Source organism: Natrix helvetica (genome assembly GCF_964273705.1).
Source record: "Natrix helvetica genome assembly, chromosome: 3".
NCBI classification, from domain to species: Eukaryota; Metazoa; Chordata; class Lepidosauria; order Squamata; family Natricidae; genus Natrix; species Natrix helvetica.
In genome coordinates this window covers 104,290,548-104,309,612 of record NC_138549.1, presented here as the reverse complement: position 1 = coordinate 104,309,612, position 19,065 = coordinate 104,290,548, and the positions used below count along the sequence as shown (strand labels likewise).

The 19,065-nt window shown below is 38.6% G+C and overlaps 1 protein-coding gene across 2 annotated transcripts in view; it reads left to right on the top strand.

Annotated features, from left to right (window-relative positions):
- Positions 1 to 3,356: 3,356 nt before the first annotated feature.
- Positions 3,357 to 19,065, top strand: part of PGM1 (phosphoglucomutase 1) — a 35,497-nt gene continuing 19,788 nt past the window's right edge. For both annotated transcript variants that reach the window (XR_014174876.1, XM_081946894.1), the window contains exon 1: positions 3,357 to 3,706. Coding sequence is in view for 1 of the 2 variants with exons in the window: in XM_081946894.1 (XP_081803020.1) it covers positions 3,461 to 3,706 (246 nt within the window). In the remaining variant the exon portion in view is untranslated. The remainder of the gene's footprint in view (positions 3,707 to 19,065) is intronic.

Here is a 19,065-nt window from a genome sequence, read left to right as displayed (position 1 = left end):
CTCCCAAAGCCTCTGTATGCCCCCCCTTTTTTTGCAAAAAAGGGGGCCTTTTCACTCATTTTTAACTCCCCTAGTCCCCAGGAGCACTCTACCAGCCTCCCAAAGCTCTGCATGCCCCCCATTTTTTTCCAAAAAATGGCTCATTTTTGCAAAAAAAAAAAAGGCCATTTTTTACTCATTTTTGGGTTTCCCAGCCCCCAGGAGCACTCTACCAGCCTCCCAAAGCTCTGCATGCCCCCATTTTAAAAATGGCTCATTTTTGCAAAAAAGCAGGCCATTTTTTGCTCATTTTTGTGTTTCCCCAGCTCCCAGGAGCACTCTACAAGCCTCCCAAAACTCTGCATGTCCTTTTTTGTTGTTGCAAAAAACAAGGCGTGCAGAGGGTTTGGGAGGCTTGCAGAGTGCAAAAACTTTTTTTAAAAATTTACCTCTTCAAAATCATGGTGTGTCTTATACGCCAGTGCATCTTATAGTCCCAAAAATATGGTACCTTGTTTGTGTGATGTTTATACCAAGCCATTTCCCATTCATGCATGTTCTCCAAATCTTTTAAGTATCATATCTTTGTTAAATATCAATAGTGGAATAGAAGCAATAATTGATTAACAGTTCAGAATTCAATCCAATGAATTTTAGTTTTGGGTAAGATGTAGTTACCGTAGCTAGTTTATGGTTCAAAGAAACCAGCTGGGCAACCCTAGGCCAATCAGTGACTGTCAGCCCAATCATTGTCTGTCAGCCCAAGATTGTTGTTGTGGGGAAAATAGGAGGAGGAAGGTATGTTGGATACGTTCATCACTTTAGCTTTTGTAACAATGAAAAAGGTGGGATACAAATAAAATAAAAATAATCTCAGCCTCAATGATTAGTTTATTTGTTGTGCAGGTCTACCCAATTGGGTAAATCCCATAAGCCATGGTTCAAATAAAAAATAAATTAGTGTGTGATATGAACACAATCTTGTCATGTGTCTGATTATTCTTTGCATCGCAGCTTACTCAGTTTCTTTGTTTGGTGATGAAGTTGAAAGGATTTGAAGTAACAAGGCTAAACTAAAAATAATGGTTACAGCAGTTAGTGAATTTTGATTTGTCCTGGAAAAATAAAGAGTTACATAACACTTGATAAATATCTAAGAAATACCTAGGTCTATAAACTAAGTGAGAAGTTGGGTTAATTAACTTAAGGAATTCTGGAAGAAAGCATGGAAACATAATTGTGCATTACTACTAAGGAAATTGCAAGAACAGGTCCATGTAATCACCAAGAATTAAGCTTAAAAAAGTCATCTTTCTGGCAGTAATAAAACTATAATAAGGTTCTAAAAACAGGAAGCTCAAATGGGAAGCCAGCTCATCCTCTTTGTAGGGAGGAGAAGAAAAGTGAAATGCTATAGACCAGGGCTGTCAAACTCCTGGCCCGCAGGTCAGATGCATCCGTGCTGGTCATGCCCACACAAGGTTTAGTGAAAGGGGAAAAAATCCCGATACGTCACATGATGACACCGTGAAAATGTGAGTTTGACACCCCTGCTATAGACTATAAGTTTTAGACATAGAAAGTAAGTGAGATCCCATTCTGTAATGGTCTATGAGAATATCCTTGAGACAGGAGGAAGAAGAGAAGCTGTAGAAATTAGACTATTTCTAAAACTCTATACAGGATCTTCTGCTTTGCTTAGGAAGAGAACTTGCAAGATTGGTTTTAGTCTTGCAAGATACTCCAGACAAAAAAAACCCTCCCTCCCATAAGTACTAGGACTATCTTTATTGTAAGGTTAATAGAATCTTGCAAGCCTGATAGTACATCTCTCCCCTCACCATTACAAGGAAACTAGAGAAATCACTTCTGAGATGTTTGCCACACCTTCATTCTTTCTGTGGGTATTGCTTTTAAGTGGCAGGTTGCTGTGTAACAAAGCTGCCTTTGTTCACGATCTTACCTTGGAGGAGGGCATCAACCTGGCACATCTTACAGGGATCTGGTTTGGTCCCCCCCTCAGAAAATGTGCCCATTGGATTTCAGGTGTTGCTGCAGCTGAGAGCCCAGGGGAGAGAGGAGAGGTCTGTCTGAATCTGGGCTCAAAGAAACAATTGGGATTGTTGCTGCTGCTGCATCACCCTCCCTTCTGCCCAGTAGTTACCCTGCTAGTTCTTGGAGATTTCAATTTGCCATCAGTAATGTCGAGTCTGGGACAGCTCAGGAGTTGGTGGCTTCCATGACCTGTCCCAAGCCATCAAAAGCATATCAGAGGCTGTAAGTTAGATCTGGGTTTTGTCTCAGGGTGGTTGAGATGTGATTTGATCCTGGAGGATATTAACATTGATCCATTGCTGCAGAAAAATCAATCTTGGTTAGCTTTTGGCTCAGTGGTGTCACTTTCCCTGCAGTAAGACATGGCCTGTTTGATCACCCTGCACCAGGTACATGATGGATCCTGGGGATTTCCAGCAAAAGTTTGAGGTCTTCCCTGTGGATATGGTGGGCAGTTTGGTTAGGGATATAGCTATCTTTGGATATCTTGGCATCCTTGGACAATGTCAGAATAAGGCATGAAATTCTAATCCAATGGCAGTGCAGATAAGGGCCTTGACTTAATAATAGTTCATTTAGTGGCTGTTGGAAGTTACAACAGCACTGGAAAAAGTGACTTAGTTATCTCATTTTTCACACTTCCGACCAGCATACCCATGGTCATGTGATTTACATTCGGATGCTTGGCAACTGATTCACATTTATGACAGCTGCAGTGTCCCACGGTCATGTGATCACTTTTTGCGATCTTCTAACAAACAAAATCAATGGGGAAACCAGATTCACTTAACAAGCGTGTAACTAATTTAACACCTGTAGTGACTCCGTTACAAATGCAACTGAAAACTGAAGAAAAGTCCTAAAATGGAGCAAAACTCACTTAACAAATTTCTCACTTAATAAAATTTGGGCTCAGTTGTGGTCATTAAGTTGAGGCCTAACCTGTGCAGTATATCTCAGTCATGGGCTGAGAATGAAACAAAGGCATATCCTGGGACCACACTACAAGATTTCCAGGGCACATTCTGTACACAAGTGGAGAAAAACCAAAAAGTCAGTCTTAAATTGTCCTTAGCTGAACTCCTCTAGTTTCCCCTCTTATGTCTACACCATCCAGCAGTCTTAAGGTGTGTAGACATTTGCAGCCCATTGGGCTAGAGGAAGGCAATCGCTGGAGAGGCTGGCACTAAAGAGAGGAGAAGGATCTGCTTAGGCAGCCCCTGGATATTTTTCGGCAAATGCAGACTGGGGCTTGATGACCGTTTTAAACCGGTCGTGGGGAAAGGATCCTCTGCGACTTTAAATTTAAGTGGGAGGAGATATGGCTGCTTGGGGTAAAGCCAGCCCAGCGGCTGCTACGAAAGGTAGAGTCAGCCTTGCAGCCAAGCCAGCTCCTCTCCAAACCGCCCGCCAACCCCCGGCCACCATGGTGAAGATCGTGACCGTCAAAACCACCGCCTACCCCGACCAGAAGCCGGGCACAAGCGGCCTCCGCAAGCGGGTCAAGGTTTTCCAAGGCAATGCCCACTACGCCGAGAACTTCATCCAGAGCATTATCTCCACCATCCAGCCGGCAGAGAGGCAGGCGGCAACGCTGGTGGTGGGGGGCGACGGGCGGTTTTACATGAAGGAGGCCATCCAGCTGATCCTCCGCATCGCCGCCGCCAACGGGGTAAGTCGGGCAGCCGCCTCGGTCTGTCTGTCGCCTTCCCTCGCCGGGGTGCCCGCGAGTTTGCCCACCGGTTGTGGGAACGCCTGCACCCCTTCGGACAGGCGACGGGAGTGTGACTCTTTCCGCTTGCCTCCCCCACCTCCGCCCAATTCCGTACCGGTGAGCTTCCTTGGTACGGGGCTGGGAGGGAAATACCTTCCGGAGAAGTAGCCGGCGGCGCCTGAGGCGATCTTAAAGGAGGCCCCGTTTTTTTTGGCGGGCGCCCGCCGCTTGGAGTCCGCCTCATGCCTTTGAATGGCGTCTGCGAGCTTTGAGACTGACGGGGGTTGGATGGCAATGCAGAAATGCGCCGGTTTAGGGATAAATTTTACAGCCGAGAACCTGCTTCGGTCCCTTCCCTCAGGCCTCCTTAAACCACGCACCGACGCTCGGTCCCTTTTTTTTTTGTTATCTGTTCGTTAGCGAATAAAGATCACGTTGAGGGAAGTGCGCATAGTTTGCAACGGGCCTTCCTAGTTGGTGCTGGGTTTTTCCCGTCCCCTCAAATGTGTATTCGGAGCTGCAAATAACCGTGAGGGGAAATGTCCACCAGCAAAGCATGGGGGCAAGGTTGAAACGTCAGGGCGATTTGGGATTGTGGCACTGGCGAGATAATTATTTTTACACACACGGGTTCCTTGCCGGTTTTGAGGGTGGGTGTGAGGGCACAGCGATGGCACTCAGGGCTGGCTAAGCTGTAAAAGGCTCCGCAATCTTTGACATTTAAGTTAACCTTTCAGACATTGCAGATACGGTTTCGGCCCGGAGGTACCAGCAACTCTTTTAGCAGAGTCTGTCCAAAGGTTATCCTTGTTTTAAAATAAATAGGGTTTTCCTAACATGGGGAAATAGGCTTCATCCGATGGCAGGAACGCTTTGGGACAGGCTTGGTCTTCCTATCTTTGCATGCAGGTGCAAAATTCATTGTAATAGTTTTGCAAGCACTGGAGGGTTCAAAAGCCTGTCCTTTAGATTGGTCTATGGGGGTTAAAAGAGAAAATCTGATGTTTTAAACAAGTGTGGATTAAATGCCTCTGAATAAACATTTGTGTGAAAAGTTGGCCTATATAGTTTAAAACATTTTATCCATTTATAACCTGCCTTTATTATTTGTATAAATAATTATTTCCAATCAGGAACTGCATTAATTAAAAAAAACCTATTCTTATTGGTATTATTTTTTAAAGATGGGCTATTCAAAAACATGGCTACACCCTTAAATGGAACAGACTTTTTCTTCCCAACTTCTATATTATGTTTATTTTTTATGTTTTAACTTGCTTGTAAGCTGTCTAGAGTTCTCTCTTGGTGAGATGGGCAGCATACATATTTAAAAATATAATCTGGTGCTTATCGGATCTCTTGGTTTTCAAATCCTGTCTCACTTAGAAATACACACTTTGGGGGGGGGGGTTTATTATAATGAATTACAACATGTGTGGAAGGTACCAGCTTGAAAACAACAGAAAGATGGACATACCTTTACTGTGGTAGGGGATTAAATTGATAGGGTTCTGGTGTATATCAATCTTCTTGCAGTCCTTTTCCTAATAATCTGTTAGAGTATCCCAGTTCTTTTTTTCAGATCTAGAAAGGTAACTCTTGGGATCCTAATGCAATGATAGCTAACTTTTTACATCTTTTACATTACAAACAAGAGGAGGTACGTTGGATATGTTTACCGCCTTATTTGTAAAAATGAGAAAAATGAGATTTAAATAAATAAAATTTATATCCAACATACCTTCCTTCTCCTCTGTTTTCTCCACAACAGCCGCCCTATGAAGTAAATTGAGCTGAGAGAAAGTTACTTTGCATGTGCATATTTCTCAAGCAACGGCCCTGAAAAAAACTTGTGGGTGGATTCATCTAAAATACCCAAAACTTGGAATCAGCTCATAGCTTAACTACAATGTGTAGACACTATCTCTAGCTAGGCATGGGCAGACTGACTGGAATCTTACAGGTGCTTTTTTAGTATTGGAAACTGATGCTTAGTGGAAAAAAGCATTGAGCAGTCTGATATTAGCAGTAGTTAATTCTGTGTTATTTATTGGCAGAATTTGCTTATGATACATAGAATAAAATGATCCACAAAACAATGCAAACTTCAAAAGAAAATCAGTTGCTTTCCTAGCTAAAATGTTCCTGTGAAATATTTTAGAGAGCAGGATTGATTTTACTAGTTTCCAGAATGCCTCAAGGAGCATATTATTCCCAAGTGAGATTGCTGCCCACAAGGATATCATTCTCTGTGTTCCAATTGCCCAGCCTCTTATGGGTGAGGTCAATCAATCAAGATTAGGCAGAGCATAGAAGTTGCATACAATGTAGCCACCTCATTAAATCCTCATGTTCATGAAACCTCAAGCCTGTAGACATAACCAAGTTTATCAGACTTCCAGAGTGACATCAAAGAGGGAACCAGCCTTATTGAGGAGAAGTGGGGTTAATGTTCCTCAGGTTGGGCTCCATAGCATAAAAGGCCCATATCTTGGGTTTCGTCAAACATAGTTCCTTAGTAGATGGAACCTGGAGTATGCTTCTTCTGGTAGACCTGAAGTAATTGGGAAAAGGTAATATCTCAGATAACCTGGCCCTATCATTTCCTGTTTGGCTTGAAATAAGTTTGATTGGCTTGAGTTGGATTGATTGATTGACAGATTTATAAAAGTTATAGCCTGCCCATTTTATATCAAGGTAATTCTGGGTGTCTTACAATCATAAAATATCATCAGCATATTGAAGATGTCTAATCCCAATCTAATGGATGACTCCTCCATTGGTACTAGATATATGAAGGAGTGGGCCAAGTCTGGGCATTCCACATTAAGTGACCCAAGGACTCAGCCTCAGCTTCTCTTTTCCATTGATAGAGAAAAGAACCACCTTCTTAACAAGGAGGGAAGCAACTGCCAAATAGTGCCTCCAATCCCCAATTATGCCTGTCTGTCAGCAGGTCAGTCTGTTGAAAGCAAGATCCCATCTTCTTAGCATGAGCTGTACCCCTTTTGTTCATATATTGCTGGTGCACAGTATGATGGTGCTTTAATGGACAAGAATCAGAAGAGCTTGCAGATCCCCATGGTGCCTATTGAAAGTTCATTTTAAACTAATACAATTTACCTAGTATAAAAATAAAATACATCTCTACTGTTTTATAATTCATCTCTTCAAGGTTACAGAAGAAAATGTTCCCTTTCTTTTAAGATAAACTAAGCATTTTCCCCTACAAAAGAGACTTATGGAATAAGAGCTGTTGTATAAGACTATTTCACTGAAAGTTAGAGAGATTATTTAGAAGAGATGAATAGTACAATATTATCTTAGTTTTCAGAACGTAGTTAAGAGTACAGACACTTCTTGCTTGTAGAGAGCACGCACATGGGCAATCTTCGTAATTATTTTAAATAGAAAGGCTGGTTTGTCCTGAGACTGGAAACATACTCAGAGGATCGTAATAAAAGATAGACATTTCCAGCAGAGTGAGTAGCGGTCCAAGAGTAGCAATCACTCTGCATGCCAAGAAGGAATTACTGAATACGAATCTAGGTCATGTTCAAGCCCCCAGCTGCTTCTTTTGTTATAGCTTTTTTTTTGGGGGGGGGGTTGGCTAGGAACATAGAAGGACTGACTCCTCAGTATCTATAGCTAGGCTTTTCTGTACTTTTTGAAAATGTCATGGTAAAAAAAAAGTTTCCTCTTTCCTATATTCCAAATTTCTTTTTTATGGGATAGAGAGATCTGCTTTACATACCATGATGGTTGAAAGCTAAGTTCATATTTCTCTCTCACATTTAAAATAGCAAATTTATTTGCTCATGATTTTGTCTGCAATTGGTTCACCAAATTCTTAGTTTTGAAAATAGTGAATTGAGGCACAGCATTCTGCAGTGGTTAGAATGCAGTTCTGCAGGCTACTTCTACTGACTGCCGGCTGCCTGGCATTTTTGGTATGAAAAAAAGAGAAAAGGCCAAGAATCTTAGCAACCATATATTCGTATAAAGAAATAGTACCAAATAGCCCCTAAATTGACAAGCACCAGATTCAGAGAAATTTTCTGGAACAAAAATCAATCTTGAAAAACTAAGTACCATATTTTTCAGACTATAAGATGCACAGGAGTATAAGACTCACCATGATTTTGAAGAGGTAATTTTTAAAAAAAAACTTTCTTCACTCTGCATGCCTCCCAAATCCTCTGCATGCCTCAGTTTTTGCAACAACAAAAAAGGGCATGCAGAGCTTTGGGAGGCTTGTAGAGTGCTCCTGGGGGAAGCAAAAATGGCCTGTTTTTTGCTCATGTTGCCCTCCCCAGCCCCCAGGAGCACTTTGCAAGCCTCCCAAACCCTCTGCACGGCCATTTTTACAAAGGGGGAGGGGTTTCAGTAGGCCAAAATGCTGTATTCAGTGTATAAGACACACCCAGATTTTCACCCTCTTTTGGGGGGGGGAGGTGTGTCTTATACTCTGAAAAATACAGTCATAAAGTAGGTTGAATTAACTCTGATCTGCACATCCCTGTCTGGGAATAAACCCTATGGAAAACAGTGGGAAATTTGAGATGCAATAGGCTCAGTTAGTGCCTTCTTTCTCTGTCTCCACAAGCAAGTTTATGTACATACATTACTTTTGTTGAAAGTGCCAGCAAAGCTAAATAGCCAGAGGAAGATAATGTGAGTGCTTTTAAAAGAGGGATACTTCAATTATGTTGATGCACTGTAATGGGAAAAGGAATGGCCTTGAGGAACAGCAAGAAAAGGCACTACCAAGACAATAGTCTTGTAAAAAAAATCTGGGTCTGGGATGGAAGTGTAACCTGAAGAAACTTCTCAGGGAAGACCCTTCCTTGTTTGTACAGAGTTAAAGAGAGAGAAAAGGAAAGCGCATTCAGATTTGCAAAATTCATGCCATTTCTTCAAGGAAGATCAGACTGGGAAATCAGGCTAATATTACTTTTATTATAAAAACGCAGTAACGGAATTTTCTCTAAGATATTTTCTTAAGCATAGTTCTGCTCAGACTCGTGTTTCTTTTATCAGACTATTTGTCTTAGTAGTAGCTCTTGTTCTTGTCCCTCAAATCCATTCCCTCTTCTCACAGCATGCATTATATAAATTCTTCCTTTATAATGGTTTTCACTGTCCCAGGAGGCAGCTAATTTTTCATAAGGAATGCTGGATGGGAAAGAAAGATTACAGGCTAAATAACTAGATCAGCAGGATTTCTAAACTGTGAGAATCTGTAAAATCCAGTCAACTACCTCCTAACATACTAGGATGGAACTGGGACTTTGAGATAACATGCCCTGATTCTTTTGTAAGCACTTGAGGGCTTTCTACCTCTTAGGTTAGATTTTAACCTATTGAGGCTACCATCTGAAACATCTTATTCTATCATTAGTTGCTTTGATCTTTACAATCCATCAAGAATGTTCTTGCATTTGCTTAGCATCTTTCTTTGAGATGTTCTTGTAATTTATGTTCTAAATACTGATAATATCATTGCTGGAGTACAAAGGTTAAAACCAGCTATAGTAAGAGAGATCATTGCATAACCTCCAGGAGAACATACAGCCTGTTTAAAGCTAGTGACAACATATAATTTGTGAGGAGAAAATAGTTTTAATCTGTAAATTGAGTTGCTCTGCTTTTTGATAGGAGGAACTATTATGGTATATTGTCTGCAACACAAGCTAATTGAAAAATAATTACTAATTACCATATTTTTCAGTATAAGATGCACCAGAATATAAGATGCATTTTTAAAAACAAAAATAGGTAGGTAGATAGAGGGATAGACAGGGAGAGAAAGAGAGAGAAATACAGTAGGTATGTAGGGGGAGAGAGAGTAGGTAGGTAGGTAGATAAAGGGAGAGAGAGAGAGAAATATAGCGTCACGTTCTGGCGTTCACGTTGAATGCAAACAGAGAGTCAGTTTGTTCGGTGGAAAACTTTATCTAATATTACATGATAATCAGCACTAAATGATAATGATACAAAGGTAAGCAAATCCAAGTCAGTTCTAACCAAGTTAACACCATCACTTATATATATATACCATTACCCCACCCAGCTCTACCCACAACTCCACCCAGATGACACCAAACCACCATCACCAATTATCATGACCCACACCCTCAGCCACACCCCCACTCAGTGTCATCATAGCTGCCTTCCTGGTTAGCCGCATCCAAGCAGAAGAGTTATGGCAGAGTAGGCAGTTGCACTTGAGTAGAAGAGTTACTTCTGAGAAGGCAGTTGCACCCAAGTAGAAGAGTTACTCTGCAGAATAGTGAGGGAAGCCTTGCAGAGCCACATGCAGCTACAGGCTCCACCAACATCAGAGAGTCAACATCAACATGGCAGCGTTGGTGGCGTGTAAGCATGGCTGAGCAGGTGTGGCGATGGACTGGCTGACATACAGTAGTAGGTAGGGAAAGAGAGTATGTGCGTAGGTAGGTAGGCAGGTAGAAGGAGAGAGAGAGAGGTAAATAAAGTAGATAGGTAGGGAGAGAAAGAGAGTAGGTAGGTAGGTAGGTAGATAAAGGGATAGAGAGAGAAAAATATCTATAGAGAGAAATACAGTAGGTAGGTAGGGAGAGAGAGAGTGTGTAGGTAGGTAGAGGGATAGAGAGAAATAGAGAGAGAGAGAAATACAGTAAATAGGTAGGTGTTTCTGCTGGCACAGCACTTGATCAATGTAATTCTCATCAATCAGTTAAAGAGCTTTCCAAAAGGAAAAAAAAAAGTTTTTGTACTCTGTAAACCTCCCAAAAACGGCCCGTTTTTCATGAAAATGGGCCTGGTTTTTTTTCAAAAAAAAAAGGCATGAATAGCCTTAGGGGTGCTTGCAGAGTGCTCCTGGGGGCATGGGGGGCGAAAAACAAGCAAAAGGCCCGTTTTTTGCAAAAATGGGCCCATTTTTTGTCAAAAGATTTGCATGCATAGCCTTATGGAGGTTTATAGAGTGCTGCTGGAGGCTGGGGGGGGGGGCAAAAAACTGCCCGTTTTTTGCTCATTTCTGCCCCACCCAGCCCCCAGGAGCTCTCTGAAAGTCTCCATAAGGGTATGCACAGCCATTTTGGTGAAGGGGTGAGGCTTTGGGAGGCAAAACATGCTGTATTCGGTGTATAAGGCGCACCCAGATTTTCAGCCACTTTTTTGAGAAAAAAAGGTGCCTCTTATACTCTGAAAAATATGGTAACAATTACTTCTATTTTGATCATTCTGATAACATTACTTTACACATTTTGCTAAGTCTTGTTCATTTAGTCATACTTTGTGGAGTTAGTCCCCTTTGTTGCCCATCACCTTTATATTAAGGCATAAACCATGGTTTTCAAAATGCAATGTCTAGATAACTTACTAAACTGAATTAGTACAAATCCTATCATGATCAGTGAACCTAGCTAATGGCTTACCATCAGAGATAGATGGTTATTATATGAGGTACTATGAACTCTTGTTAGACACATGCAATTTAGTATGCAAGCTTGAATAGTCTTTATTTAGGGTGGGACTAGTACAAACCAGTAGTGGGTTTCAGTTCCCATTGCAACCAGTACGCTGCAATGGGAGCCGGGCATGTACCATGGGCACGCGCACTGTGCACCCAGGCACACTCACCACTTGCGGCGCTCCAGCTGCTCGGTGGAGCATTGCGCAGGCACCGTACGTTGCACGCGCTTGCACAGATGGCCCATTTCCTTCAAATACAGGTAAGGAATGAGGGTCGGTGGGCGGGCTCTCCAAAGCACCGTTCCGGTACGGTGGCTGCTGCTTCCAGCAGGCACCAGTACACGGGTACCGTGGCGTACCTCCTGCAACCCACCACTGGTACAAATGTATATTACTGATCAGAGTTATATATATATTTTGCTAAGCCAACTTTGTTATTTATGGCAGTATCTTAGGTCAGTAGATTAGAGAGGGCTAAATGCTTTGTACGTAAGTATTTGAAGAAAATATTATATAACTCTGTAAATCCATCATTCATTTCTGTAATCTGAGTTAGTAAAGACAAACAAGGATACAACTGAGGTTTCTGTTCCTGATATTTTTTTCTTACTGAATTTTAAACATATTAGAGTTCCTTGGAAACCATTTTTTTTAGCTGCCAAGCTTTATTTAGTTGAACAACATCAAGGAAGTATACCAATTACAGATTTATATACAATATCTTACTGAAGGTAAATATGAAGTATATGAATCCATAACAAGAATTTCCAATTCTCATTAACAATGAATTATTTAAGGTCATGGCTCAATGAAGGGAATAAGAAAAATATTTGTGACTGGACTCTTTATTTTATTTATTTTATTTACCCTGCCTTTGTTATTTTTATATATAATTTAAGGTAGCAAATATACTTAATACTTCTTCCTCCTCCTATTGCCTTTTAAGATGAAGCTGCTAATGGATTTGCCTTCTCTCTTTTTATTGTTCTCTAATATCTTGCTCAATCTCACATATTGCAGGTCATTTTTAAGATAAAAGTTTCTTTCTGACTGTTCTTATAAGGAACTCAGATTAGCATTTCTTTCATTTCAACGTCATTTCAACAAGAATGTAGTGAAATTGGACAAGAAGATGCTTTCCCAAGGTCATGCAGTGAATAACAAAATAGAATATGAATGCAAATTCTCCAAAGACCCATATTGCCTTCAAATTGTTACTGAAAAAAATCATCATTCTAGTGAAAAAATAGAGTTTAAATCCCATTCGATTATCTTAAATGTATAACTGTCTGCAGTGCAGTCTGCTGTCTGGCTAATGTAACATAAATTAATAGTTACTATAGATTGTAACTACAGTATATTAGTTAACTTTCAGTAATTAAGTTGCTGTAAATTATTCATCAATTTACAGTCCTTATTGATCAAAACTCTCTGAATTTTGTGATTGCAGTGTATACCACAAGAGGGCAGCTTCTACCTATGAATTTAGTCTACATGTATCCTCAAATTTTCAATAACATTTTAAAAAAAGAATATTGTTTCTCTTTTGCGTGCTCAATTATTTATTTTCCATGCTATATACTGTATACACCAGCTTTGAGAGAAAGGTTAAAAAGTGATAATATTCAATAATGTACTCTTAGTAATCAGATTAAATGTATCAAGAAGAGAAAAGATGATATAATCCACATATAAAAAGTACCTGTACCAGTAGCAAAAAAAAAAAAAGGAGCTAGGTTTTACTTTGCAACATAAGGATTTATTTGCAACATAAAGGCTATTTATCAGGTATATTGAGTTAGGAGTGTTTATATGTTTGTTCTCTTTCTCTTTAAAAGGATCAAATAATCCACTCTGTTACATGCTAGTTGCATGCTTGGACAGCCATGATGGCAGGAAATAACTTCATGGAAGGGTTTGCAAATTATCACATTTGCAACAGAATAGGGTGTGCAATGTTTGTCAAACTGAGGAGAGCAGTCAACATTTAGTAGACATGGGGCAGAGTAAAAAACACGCTCCAAAAAACTAACCAGAAGGTAATAATTTAATTTTTAGATCATTTTTAAAAAATGTCATTTTTTATTATGATGACAATCTATGCATTTAATAATTCCCCCCTTCGGTTACATTAAAATTAATGTATTAAAATTTTAAAATTAATACAGCATCATTATTTAAAGCACATTTGGGAGCCAAATTTGAATCTCTGGAGAGATACAAGCTGTCTAGGAAAGTAAATACCAAGAAGTTAGATTTATCTTTATTCTTCATGAAAAATGCTCACATAATTTTCAAGTATTTCCAAAGAATAAAAGAAATGTGTGCACTCAAGTTAAGAAATTTTACTTAACATGAACTTAAAACAAACTGGTTGAAATCTAAATATCAAGTTGTGCTTTATGTGTGAGAAGGAAGAAATTAAGAAAAAAATGCTGACGTTGCTAGATAATTATTTTGATTGCCTCATTAATATTACAGGAGAGCGTAATATTATGTATCCTTTTGGCCCTATAGAACCCTCTGGTTATTAGAATAACAGGTGGATAAAGAAACTGTAAGTAACTGAGAAGTCCTGACTTCCATTTTAAGAGTGACCTTTAAAGTCTCCACAAAATAACTTTAGCACTTGACTTGCACTCTCCACTCTAGACCTACCTTTATGATATTCATGTCTGGATGAAGACTATATGAAAATTGGAGCCACAACTGAAACCAGGCTGTCATTTATAAACCTTAGCTTTACCTTAGTTGGACTCAAAGTTGGAGACAATTCATCAGTACTTCTGACTGAAGAACAGCGCTCTAAGATTCTTGCATACTCTTCTCTGATCAAAAGAAGAATACCAGGCAGAATTTACAGCTGTCAAATCCTGTTTGTGATGCTGTAGGAGACCCAAAATTGTGACACCACAGCAAACAAAAAGCCTTTCAACATTATCCAAGACATCCGTTTTCCTGAGGGATCTCTGGGTGAAATTGTATGTATTTTCTCTGACAGTGATCTTTCAGAGCAAGTGCAAGAAAGCTCTTCAGTTACAGAAACCACATTTGGCTGAAGGTTCAAGGAGCTATTTTAGGATATAAAACTACTTCACTGAACCTCTATTTCATATTGGTATCCAAGCTGATCTTAAATCTTCGTCGTTAATATAATTCCTTATTTTTAATGCATTTATATCAAAAAGGATCATGGAAGACAACCCACTGCCAATATTGACTTTGCCAACAGCACCTTATAATGATCAGAAACCAGGAACTAGTGGCTTACGGAAGAAGACATTCATTTTTCAGACCAAGCTAAACTACCTGCACAATTTTATTCAGAGTATATTCTTTTCCATAGACCTAAGAGATCGACAAGGATCTACCGTGGTGGTTGGAGGAGATGGGAGATATTTTAATAAGATTGCAATAAAACTGATAGCTCAGATGGCTGCTGCCAACGGGGTTGGTATATCATAAATATTATATCACTAATGCTTAATATAGGATTGTCTCATTTAGGGGCATGTCTATTATTTTTTGTAAATGTGCCAATAATATTTTTATTAGGATGATTATGAGGAGCTGAAGGGCAGAAATGCCTAAGTTAGTACTGAAAACAGTGACCCTTATTTCATGGTTTGCTTTCAAAATTAGATAGAAATTATTGCAGATAAAAAATATTTTGGTTATTTGTTTCTTTGTTATCTACTGCGAATGACTGATTACTACATGCACTTAATTATAGGTTCGGTGTTTGTGCTTAAATTAGGAAGTATATGACTGTGTGTGCATTTTTCCCTGCTATAGTTAAAATTGCTGAAATTCTCACTGTGGATCAGAGCTGCATAGATGACATGACAAAGCATGTGTTAAGTTTCTCAATGTACATAAATACTTTTGTCAGAAAAATATTAGTGTGCTTGAAAACCATAATATTGAGCACATTATCCCGTAAGCTTCAGGTGTGACAAAATTCCATTAGAGTTCTGCCTAAATGTAATGTAAGAACGTTTATCTTTACTGTCCCTGAGAAGTTTTTAAAAATAATGTTAGAAATTGCGCTTGAGCCTTGTGAATGCCAATTTTCTGCCAAGTGAATATTATTAATTTGGAAGGGAAATCAGTCATATTTTGGAAATGAAATTATTTTATGTGAAGGTTTGCTTGGTTCTGCTTAAATTAGTTCAACAGCAAATTTGGGTGGAAGCCATATATAGTTTGAATGGTTCATAGAAGACAATGGCCAAGTCCAAACATATAAAACAATTTAACTTTAATTAAGTCATTGAAAGCCTTTAAAGTTCTTACAGTAGCAAGTTGAACCAGAAGTTTTCTGTGATTCATTTTCAACATGCATAACTACTGTAATATTATATCTAAAAGGTTTTTTTCAAGTGGGGAAAATTTAAAAATCCAAAGGTTGCACCATCCTTCATAATCTGGTGCCCTTTATGTAGATTGTCATACTCTCTATCATGTGGAATGATGTCCTCTTTGTGCTTCACCAAAGCTTAATTCTGATATATTTTGGGCATTTAAAAAAATGCATCCTTTTATCTTGGCTTTTCCTATGTAATATTTTTTTTTAATACAGATACTTTTTTATTCTATAGTATGATATAGCTCTGTCTCATTAGACAAATTGTCTATCTAATTCAGCATCCCATTTTTTAAAGTAGCTTATTGAAATTATAGGAAGCACATAAAGTATTTAGGACATGAAAACAGTAGCCATTTTGGATGATGCTCTTGATAGCAGATATTCATTGTTATGCTGCAGTAAGTGATTAGCTATTATTATGAGTATTCATCAATAGTCATATTGTCTATAAATCTAGTAAAAGTGGATCTAAATATTTTTCAACTAGTTTCTGGTATTATGGCCTTCCAGGTCAACGTTTGCATATTTAAAAAATTCAAAAACAATTAAATAGCAGAAAAAATATATTTCATGTCTGAGTTTTCTGCATCATAGAGGGTGTTTGTTAACAGCTGGAGTGAGTTTGGGCAGATGACAGTGCTTTATAAGTGAGTTCTTCCCTCCTTACAATATGGAAACCCAGATTGTGAATGTCCCCCTTCCTGTTAGACATGACTGTCATAGTAATGAAGCAGATTTCTAATGGTGGTATAATTGGTTCTTCTGATCACAAGGCTGCTAATTCAAAGGGAGAGATGAATTTCTATAACTTTTTATACCATCATAGCAAAAATCATGGAAAGAATAACAGTGAGGCTAAATAATGAATGGACACACCTATATTTCAGATGTTTTAAAATGATGGCCTAAAGCTGCTCTCAACAAGGAAGACTTTTAGTCTTGCATCTTATTCAGTAAATGATCAGTTGGGTGTGGAAGCTCTGCTTTAGGAGGATCCGCATACATCCAATTGCTCTACATCATTTCATTCTTCCTACTACATAAATCTCATGTGGAGTTGGCAATATAGGAATACTGTAAATAAATATAAAATGGTATTTGAAGATGGAGAGTTGAAGCTTTAGGGTCTTATTTATACAGTATCTGGAGCCCCATCTCTCTCCACACTATCTAGAATGGGCTGTGAGAGAATGATTGGCTCAAAAGCATTCAGTGATCGTCCATGGTTGAGGGTGGACTAGAAATTGTGTCTCCCTGTTCCTGCATTTGCTCCCTGCATGCCTTAGGAACAAATTCTTCATTGGGTTGTATTTTATCCCCTGTTCTTTTTCTTGAAAATAACCATGCTCTTCATACAGATGTTGCTTGGTACAGTCCTGCTGTTAATTTGTATCTTTTCTGACCAATAGACTGACTCACTAGCTGGGTTTATATAATGACCTCAATCATTTGTTGAGTTGGTTTGATGCAGCAGCCCCTCCCAGAGGTAATAAACTAGAATGGCTGTATTACATATTTCCTAAACCTTAAGGGAAGGTCCACATTATGGCTTTAAAGTGTGAACCTTGGCAATGTGTGCCAGCTTGTTAGGTTCTTATCGAAGAAGCAGTCAGCTTCAAAGTGCTTCTCCACTGAAGTCGCTAAATAAAACCAATTCCCAAGTTCATCTCAGCAAATCCTGATCATGCTGAAATTACTAGAGGACCTTTCCCCTATAGGACCTTTCCACTATTTCAAATATTTACATTACTATATCGTGCTTGGGAGAAGTGGTGGATGGGCTCAGTCATAATCATCCTATATATACAGGTAGTCCTTGACTTACAACAGTTCATTTGGTGAGCATTCAAAGTTATGTGACTTTTGACCATTTTTCACACTTACATCCATTTCAGTATCCCCATGATCATGTGATCAAAATTCAGAGGCTTGGCAACTGACTCACACTTATGATGGTTGCAGTGTCCTTGGGTCATGTAATCCTCTTTTGCAACCTTCTGACAAGCAAACTCCATTGGGAAGCTAGATTCACTTAACAACTGGGTTACCAACTTAACACTTGCAGTGATTCACTTAATAACTGTGGCAGGAAAAGTCATAAAATGGAGCAAAACTCACTTAACAGATGTCTCGCTTAGCAATAGAAATTTTGGGCTCAGTTGTAGTCGTAAGTCACGGACTACCTGTAGTTGATTTCCGTTTGAATGGATTCCATAATGATTTTTGATCTGGATAATTTTGTGACTCACTCTTCTGCCACTGCTGTTATTTTGTAAGCTTTAATTTATTGCATACCCAATAAATTGTAATTTCCCTTTAGATATTTCATACATTGATAACATTGATCAATCTGATAAGGTAGATCTTGGCCTTTGAAAATGTACAAGACATTATACATTTTTAATCTATTTGATACAGACATTACAAAGGGTTTTTGTTTGTTTTTTCGTTTTTGCTTTACAAAAATTGAGCTAGCTTTGTTTAAAGCATTTTTTAACCCAACTGGCACCTAGACTAGTCATCCATTGTTAGATTTAATTAAAGTCTATTGATGTTGTGCCCTTCTTGGAGGATGGTTGATATCCAAATGTATCTTTTGTTGGAAATCTCTTCAAGTTAAATTGGGTAAACATATTAACTGAACGTCAATTCTGTGATATCAATATATGGGAGACACAGCAAATGGAATATGTAATTTTAAGAAGGATGAGTCGTATTTTCCAAATAAGATAATATTATCTTTATATTAGTTTTTTCCTGTTGATTCATTAATTTATATATTGAACTTTGTTGTTGTTCTTAGAATATATAGATTTATATTGCCAGAAGTGATAATCAGTTAAGTAATTATATGCCTTTATTAATTTCTGACTTAATTAAAATAAAACTTACTGTGACAGAATTCCCTTAGTTTGCATTCCTACACAGGGGAATCTATAATTAGAGTTACAATTATAGCGAGGTCCAGGGGCTGCTGAAGCCATATTTAGAATGTTGATCTACAGTTCCGGTTCCTTCCTGTCTAATAGATCTTCTTCTGAAGAAGAAAGCATTCAAGGCAGCTAACTCAATTGGGAATCTGATCTCTACTGTTTAGGGTTGCAATAAACAGTGTTTCTGCTGAAAGGGAAAAAGAGATATGTACTGTGATAAGTAATTTGCCAAAAATTCAGACAGTACCACATAATTCTAAATAGGAAAAACATCCATCCCATTTAATCAGTAGATCTATTTTGAATTGAATCTCAAATTATCTTTGCCTTTATAGAAGATCTAAACATATAATAACAAATAAATAATAAATTTATAAATAATTAGCAAATAAACATTTCAGCTTTGACTGAACATTATTTCTTATCCTACAATAAATTTCTCAGGTGAGCATAGAATGCTTTCACCTGGGCAGTATGGATTTTTTAAATTTGCAATTCAAGTAAAAAAAATCCATGAGGGTCACAGAGCATTGTAAATATTGTAAATGTGTAAATAC